Source organism: Austrofundulus limnaeus, unplaced genomic scaffold (assembly GCF_001266775.1).
Source record: "Austrofundulus limnaeus strain Quisiro unplaced genomic scaffold, Austrofundulus_limnaeus-1.0 Scaffold38, whole genome shotgun sequence".
In the NCBI taxonomy this organism is placed as follows: domain Eukaryota; kingdom Metazoa; phylum Chordata; class Actinopteri; order Cyprinodontiformes; family Rivulidae; genus Austrofundulus; species Austrofundulus limnaeus.
In genome coordinates this window covers 2734568-2743287 of record NW_013952440.1, presented here as the reverse complement: position 1 = coordinate 2743287, position 8720 = coordinate 2734568, and the positions used below count along the sequence as shown (strand labels likewise).

At 40.1% G+C, this 8720-nt stretch overlaps 1 protein-coding gene across 1 annotated transcript in view; it reads left to right on the top strand.

Moving 5' to 3' along the window:
• The window catches only part of pvalb6 (parvalbumin 6), a gene marked incomplete at its 5' end in the record, with an annotated part of 85324 nt that extends 80776 nt beyond the window's left edge, over positions 1-4548 (top strand). The window contains 4 exon segments of the mRNA XM_014006951.1: positions 354-419; positions 660-792; positions 905-1014; positions 3951-4548. Of these exon segments, the coding sequence (XP_013862405.1) occupies positions 359-419; positions 660-792; positions 905-1014; positions 3951-3976 (330 nt within the window). The 3' untranslated portion in view covers positions 3977-4548.
• Positions 4549-8720: the final 4172 nt, after the last annotated feature.

Below are 8720 nucleotides of genomic sequence, written 5' to 3'. Positions count from 1 at the left end.
ATATATATATAGTGGTGCTACATGTATTTGTACCAAACTGTCACAGTGCAGGTGTCTGGTATTAGTACATCAAACTAGAATATGAATAAATTAATTAAAGGTGATCACTGCACCCAACAGCCACTTTCTCTTCACTTTTGTAACTTCTCAGAAACTGTCACTAATTCACCATTATCTGTTTCTTCCTTCTCACCTGTCCTACTTTCCTGCTAATATTCCGGAGCATCAGCTGTGTAACACAAACCTGTCTCTGTGTTTTCTCTCTGCTCGCCTGCAGCCTTGTTTTTAACCTCTGTTTATGGTTTCTCCCTCTCTCTCTCTCTCTTTCTATGTTGGTTTGTTTTCTCCACCAGCAACGATGACAATGAGCAGCATCCTCAAAGCAGATGACATCAAGAAAGCTTTAGATGCATTTGCAGGTAAATAACTGGCTGAAGACATTATATCCTGACAGGTTAACCCCAAAAAAGAAAGAGGGTTGATGTTGTTTTTCCCCCATGACTGTGGAACTATTGTTGAGTTGTATTTGGATCCAGTACTTTGGGGAAAATTTATTATAAACTTTATGTTGAGTGCAGCGTCCCCTCCCCYCTTTTTTGAGTTTACAAGTACTTTGAAAAGTTCTTACACTGTGGCTTTTTCTGCTTTCATGACTGAAGCTGCTGACTCTTTTGACCACAAGAAGTTTTTCGASATGGTGGGTCTGAAGACCAAGTCCTTTGATGATGTGAAAAAGGTCTTTGCAGTGCTCGACGCTGACAACAGCGGCTTCATAGAGGAGGAGGAACTCAAGTGAGAAAAAAAAATAACACAGAGATAAGCACAAAAATTATTAATATTAAAAAAATTCTACAGCAATAAAAATGCATTTCATTATTGGCTTTACTCTGTTCCTTTTGACCAGATTTGTCCTGAAGGGTTTTGCCAGTCATGGCAGGGACCTGACAGACAAAGAAACCAAAGCGTTTTTAAAAGCAGCTGACAAGGACGGAGATGGAAAGATCGGAATCGACGGTAAACACGAGACTCCATTTCTTGAATTACCATGTTTAAAAACACATTTAACACATTAGAAGCACTGTTGCCAACTTAGCGACTTTGTCACTAGATCTAGCGACTTTTTAGACCCCTCTAGCGACTTTTTGTTTTTCCAAAAAGTGACTAGCGACAAATCTAGCGACTTTTCCCGGTGTTTTTAGAGACTATTAGGAGCTTTGGCGACAGCATTTTCCAAGCACGTTTTTCCTTTCCTTCTCCGCTCCTCCACAAGCAGCGAGCGGTGCAGTGAGCCCCTCCCTCTTCCTTAGCCATCAGAGTCACTGAAGCCTAGTGCAGCATCCCCCACCCCAACCCCCTCCCCCGGCTGAAGTCAGCTGAGAGGACACCGCTGCAAATGAATCACGCATGTGCAAAGCTGTCACTGCTTCTGTCTGGTTTACAAAGCGGGATATAATGTTTACTGTAATGTTTTTTCCCCTCTACTATCTCTAAACTAAATCTCTGGTCCCAGCTGCTTTTCACTCACAAATCAGTCACTACTTCACCTCGTCCTCCCTGTGCCTTGTGACATCTAACAGTCTGCAGATTAAAATTAAAATTCCCACAAATTTAATTTATGTGGATCCAAGCATTAAAGTCATAAAATTATTTTTATTTAATTAAGTTTAATTGCAGTTCTAAACATATTTAGTGTTTTTATTCATTTTTTTCTATTCATCATCTCTCTTATAGCTCAGAAAACAATTATTGGCAAACATCCAACTATGAAAATTAAATGATGACGTCATCTAGCGACTTCTAGCGACTTTTAGGACAGCCAATAGGGACTTCTCTTGCTCAGGAGTTGGCAACACTGATTAGAAGCTCTGTTGTCAGTCAGCTCATTCTTTGGCATTGACTTGCTGTGCTTCACCACTGCCATGTTATGAAATATTACAGCAATAACTCAGAACATTTGAAACAGGGTTCTGTAGAAATATCYTGAACAATTGATGTCTTATGGTGCGTTCACACCGAACGCGATTTCAGCATCAGGAGCCTCAGGTTTATATGCAAAGTCTATGGTGGACGCGCTTCAAGCAACGTTGGGAAGTTCTGCGGCGCCTCAAGCGCGATTAGAGCAGCGCGATTTGAACGATTTGAACGATCTGAGCGTTCGACGCGCTGAGGCGCAAATCGCTGAAGTTAGAAAATCTGAACTTTTGCAGCTCGACGCGCCGCATCAACCAATCAGAGAGACTCCACTGTGTGACGTAGCGACATATTTCCCGACGGGACAGTTTACTGAATGATGTCCACTAACCTGAAACAGATGGAGAGGAGCTCTTTAGCTGAAATCGAGTGCCTGCAGTCAGTGTCCTGACAGGAGATATCCGCACCAAGGCGTGGCAGCGGCTCATCAGACTGGACTCGAGACAAAAATAGTCCTTAAAGCGAGCTGTGAGCCTCTCCCGCAGCTCCTGGGTGATGAAACTCAGAATGTCTCTGAATTATCTGGTGAATTAATTATGAATTAATTATCTGATGAACGTGACATGCTCTTGCTCTCTGTAAATAAAGCAAAGCCACTTCCTCGTCCGACATTAAACAGAGCCCGACAGAGGAGGGAGGGGCGGGGAGGCTCTTCCCATGCAGCGCTTCAAGAGCTGTCCTGCGTCTGACCTCAAAAGTGCACAAGCGTCCAACTTCAGCGTTGGCTGCGATTTTGAAGCTGAAATCGCGTTCGGTGTGAACGCAGCATTATCATTGCAGCAGCTCTTCCAACAACCTCCGTTTGGAGTTTATTTCAGACTGGATTGAGGAGCTAACAGCTAGTCTAACAGCTAACAGCTAGTCTAACAGCTAACAGCTAGTCTAACAACTAACAGCTAGTCTAACAGCTAACAGCTAGTCAGAGCGTGGCTTGGAGCGTAAATGGATGGAACAGTTGATTTTCACAGCAGATAGATACAGATGAAAATTTCACGCAAACCTTTTCCAACCAATCACTGTCACCAGGTTCACAATTATAGTGTTTACAAATAATTCAGTGTTTCTTTGCCATATAAATTAGTAGCAGCAGAAACCAGCTGTATCACTTCTGAGGCAGTAGAAAGCCTCTCAAACAGTAAGCAGATCAACATAAACTACAGAATATGTCCAGTTGTTTTCCATTCTTCTCCCTTTTTTTCTCCTGATTTACTAATCGCGCTGTTCGGGGACCATGCTAACCCCAATTTCACACTGCGTCTGCTCCYCCACACGAACTCTGCAGTAAAAACAGACCCTTTATAATCAGTGAGAGCATTTACAATACATCCATAGGGTGGCGGTGTGCGCACAGCCATCCACCAGAATTTAACCAGACTCTGTTTTTGTCGAATACCTGATCAAGTGAAGAGTCGATCTACAAAGCTCACGTCACAACAAGAAAATAAGCGAGTAAAATATACATGTTTTCAAAACAATTCACCACAACACATTTTATCGAAATCCTAGCTACTGTAGATTAATAAATATATGTTCTGTCAAAATTGATCATTTACGATTGTGCACATAATACAAACAAAACATATGGATTTTATTCTGAAACCAAAAGTTTTAAAAAAGACAACCAGYGATGCAGTTTTAGCTGTTGTTTTGAGTCCGCCTTCCACAGAATGAGCTGTTTTAATCTGACCAGTATTTATCGCTGACTCGATCGTGTAATCTCGCATTTCCCAGGGATGATTCTTGGAGCACCTCTTGGCGTTGCTCCAGAGCAGAGCGGACGCAGTGTAAATGAGTTAAACTACTGTTTTAACGATTTCTAGTTTCTCACCTCCAATAAAATATCGGTCCACATTGTAGATGAACCCAGATAGAACTTTACTGCAGCACTTCACTGATTTATTCTGATTTAACTGAACATGTTTACCCCCCCCCCAAAATCCTGACACTTCTTTTCTTTTTTACTTTCTCCTCTCTTCCAGAATTTGCTGCCCTTGTGAAAGAATAAAGCAGCTACCTAAAGCCCACCTCCCACTCCATCACCATGAGACTCCCCCCGCCCCATTCTATCCACCTAAAGCCAAATCACTCCTCCCTTTAACCTCTCCTGCTGCTGTCCTCACAAAGCGCGATGCTGCTGCAGTGAAGCAGGCTGTGATCCGCACCCCCCTCCCCCCACCTCACACACATTCAGCAGTATTCACCCTCTATGTGATAGGTTTTTATACAAACTCTTCTTCCTYGTCCGCACAAACCAATATCAAACGCTGCAGCGGGAATAAACCTCACATTTTAAAGGATATTGAGATTTTGAAACAAATCATTTTATGCTTTGTTTTTGACCTCTTTCCTGTCCTCTCAGCCAGTTCTTCCTCTCACATTGCTGCTTTTTTTTTTYTTCTTCCTCCTTTTTGTTGATATCACCTCTGGCTTAGTTTCCTCCCTGCCCTCCCCWTCCCCCACATTCACCTTGTTCACTCATCTATTCACTGTCCATCTCTCTATCCTCTGACAAGGAGCTGTGGTGAAAGAAGAAGAAGAAGAAGCTGTGAAAGAATAAAATAAAATTTGAAAAAATGCCTTGATGAGTCTGAATCATCTGTTATGAATCTAATTTTTTCTTTGTTATAGAGTACACTTTGCGCTTTCTTGCTTCTTTGTTATCAATGAAATCAGAGATTGGAGGAAAGCAAATAAGAGCAAATAAGAGGCAAGAAGCAAGGACATCGTCACTGTCTGTTTATGAATGCACATTTTCACTAAGAGGAAGAGTAAAAAATAAGTCTTTACTCAGACATGTGATGCTGCTGAGCCATTACCAGAATTGGATTCACACCAAGGTTCGATTTAGGTTAAGTATCCCCAGCAGAGAGCTCAAACAGGCAACACAAAAGCCTTTTTAGTGGGACATTAACAGCCCGGGCAAATAAAAACGCAGATCTGTTGTGGTCACTTTATCAGCAGCAGAAAACATCGCTATTTATCCCTATATACTGTAAAAGTGAGTGTTTATCACTGGGAAGGTTGTAAAAGAGAGGGGACGATTTGTAAACAGATTTCAGCTCTGACAGTGATGAAAAGCCCTGTTTACATCATTTATTCCAATTTTAAACATGACATAAATGCAAACTTGAGCAACATGTTGATTTGTTAAAAAATGTAAATGAAGACAAAATCCTGCTTTTGACAAAACCTCAAAAACAGTGAGTCACACATCATTTTTAGACTTGAGTTTTGATGTACACAAGTTTAAATAAATTTCAACCAATGAAGATGGTATGAAATCATCATTTATTACATAACATTATTCATATTTCTGCCTGAAAAAAGTTTTTGTCTAATATCTTCTACCTGAAGTTACATTGCATTTCCCTACAGGCCGTTTTCCAAAGTATACTGGGTGAGTCAAAAGTCTCAGGACACCCTTCTATGTCAAAAAGAAAAAGGAAAATGAAATATGTGAATACACCAGTGAGTAATGGGTGAAGTGAAGTATCTTGTAGGCTATGCCCAGAACACAGCAGCCATCTTGAAAGCCGCCATACTGGAACAAGGGCAATTTTTCCAATGGGAAGGTGGTAATTTARCATGTCAAGGAAGAGCATAACTATCTCACAAATGTATTGTCAAAATTAGATTTGCAACATCTCTTGTGGTTCAAAAGTTACCAACACTGAAGTTTGCAACAACTGGGAATGTTGCCTGTGATGCACAGTTATTTGACATATTCATTGTGCTGTCCCTGGTGTTGAACACCATGACAAATAAAAGTTTTCAGTTTTCTGTATTGATAACTTCTGAACCACAAGAGATGTCACACATCTGATTGCAGAAATCCATTTCTGAGACAATTCTAGCCTTTCTAGCCTTTCCCACTGGAAAAAATGACTTTGATCCAATATGTTGGCTTTGAAGATGACAGCTATGTTCTGGACATAGCCTGAAAGATAGTTCCCTTAACCAATTCCTTGTTGGGGTATTCAGATATTTCTCCTTCCCATTCATTTCTGAAATAAAAGGGTGTCCAGAGTCCTTTTACTCACCCTGTATTTGCTGTATATTTATTGTTCAGCAACAGACTTAATCTCACATGAAGAACACATAGATATAACAGGTGTAGCAGGCCAAATTAACCCCTGCCCAGATTAAACAATTAGACCAAACTGGACTTTATCCATCTGTGTACCTATATGTTTTTGTGATCTAACATTTTGTTGTAGGAAATGGCCTAGGCCGGAGGCCTGGGGTATATTTTAGCATAGACCCCTTCAATCCCAGGTACAATCTGGACTGGAGTATACTGTGGCCTGTTACACCAAAAACAGATTCACCAAAAAAATAAAATAAAATAAAATAAATTCAGTTAAATCATTGACATGGCATCAATTCCTGAGCTACAAATGACACAATCTTTACAGGAAAGTACATTTTGGTGCATATTTAAAACATTTTCAGCTCTGTTGACCAACAAGTTGTTATTATTATTTACATGTTATAGAAAGGAATTATTTAAGCTTAAAGGTTTTATATTGCCATTAATACAACTGTCAAAAGACTTGTAAAAATGAATTTCCAGTGTCAGAAAAGAGTGAAAAAAAATCAATGACATTGAAAGATCCAACTTGAAGGAATAAGTGAAGATGTTTTGAAAAAGTGTTCTGAGGAAAGGGTCTAAGCAATAAAAATATCTTACCCGTTGTAAATAGGAAGTTCTTTTACCAATCTCAGTTTGGTGAAATAACGTTAAAATCTGAGCTGACTGACAAGTTAACAAGTTTAATTGGCTCGACACACGGGAGGTGACGCCACTCTCTCTCCATTCATTTTCTATGGAACTTGTGCATTGTGGCAGCAATCGCTCATCCTCTTCCAGCCAAGTGACCGGTGAAAATGTGAAATTTTGCTCTCGTACACGTAGATGTGCACATGCGAGCTTGCGACACGACATTTGAAATTCGAAAAATGTTCAATGTTTTGTCGCAGTCGCATGGCGCAACCAGACGGTCTCATTGACTGACCAGTGAGAGGAGAGTATGCTACAGACTGCAATTAGCTATCACTTTCAACATTATTTTAGCTCTGTCAAACGTTCCAGTTTGACACTCCACAAAGTGGAAATACATAAAAAGACAGATGTATAGGAATTTGTTGGTGCCAGGGTGAAGTTGTTCGGTAAGTTTTTCCTCATAAAATCCCATCTTGGCATGTGTGTGTTTTTCAATATTATTAGCATTGCAAGATTTGTTTAGTTTACATATCTGTAATGCACACCACTCCTTTTTTGTCTGCCAACCATCAATAAACGTTACAAGAACCAGTAGAAGAAGAACCAATCAAATTTCTTGAAGACAAGTGACCTGAGAGCGCGATTTGCAACGCTGCCGTTGCTATTGTGTCCCGTGTGTTGGGTTACACCCTGGTTGTTTGTTGCTCCCTGTGTGTTGAGCCTATTAACTGATATAAAGTTAGTATCTCACTGGGCTGTAATGGTTGGAGACTAATCACTGACTCAAAATTGTGAGTTTAGGCTTGCAAATTTGTACTCTTGGCTGCACACATTTTTGCTTTGTCCATCTATGATCACATCTTACTTTATTTACTTGCTTTATTTTTTTTTTCAGCATGATTTCAGACTTGGGAATTTGGAGCTGAATAATTGCATCAAGTTAATTTGACAGCAGTGTACAGCTTTACAAAACTGTGAGCACAGGAAACACTACAAAATGTTTGATATCAGAGTTGTTTTATTATGGCAGGAATCCACTTTGGTACTTTAATCCCTGCATCTGGTTATATTTAAAGGAGACATGTCATGCTTTTAAACCCTTTCTTTTCACATTTTAATCATTCATTTGAGGTCTATTTAAAGTGGAACTGCAATGCTTTGGTCTGAAATTTTTTATTGCAGCTCCATTGGTGCCTCTTTCACCCCTGTTCTGAGATGTGTCTTGCAGCAACTCGTTTTTGGGCTGTCTCTTTAAAAGCAAATGAGGTGCTTCAACCTCCACCCCCCACCCCCTAGCATTATCTAGTATCACAAAAAACTTTTTATTTTCAAATGAATAAAAAGATGTCAAGAACAGAAGACTTGTCCATCCAGCCTACTGTTGGAGCCATAGTCTGACCCAGAGCCAAAAGAGAATGAAGACAATAAAACTGCAGAACTGCAGATTCACAAAATTGTTAAACTGAAAGTCTGTGACCTTGTTCAGCAAATATTGGGCCTCATGCAAGAACATGTTCGCATTCTTATCCTAAATATTTCTTACTTTTGCAAGAGATTCAACAAATTCCTATCTTCAGGAAAAGTGCGTAAASTGATGAATGCGTATCAGGTGCTCGCACACAAGAAGAGGAGATTAACATAATTACCACTCCAAAAATACCATATAAGGCTATGTTTCCTGCCCCACATACCAGGAAGTGTCCATTCATGAATGACATCGCAAAGCAAAAAGAACTTTACGAGTTTGGAGATTGAAGTCCTGATCTCAGAGATCCAGAAAAGAAAATTTGTCATTTTTAGCAGTGTCAGCTGTGGAACTGAAGGAGCTGCTAAAGCTGAGGGATGAAATGATGACTGCTGCTGTGTCTCCCGTGAGACGTATACAGTCACAGAAATAAAAATCTAAATCATATTTATCTCTCTCTCTAGTCCTGCTCCGGTTTTCCATTGATCAAATATTTTAAATTTAAGTGTAAACAACTGTGTTTTCATTTATTCAGAAGAAGAGCAGATGTGCACCGCTACC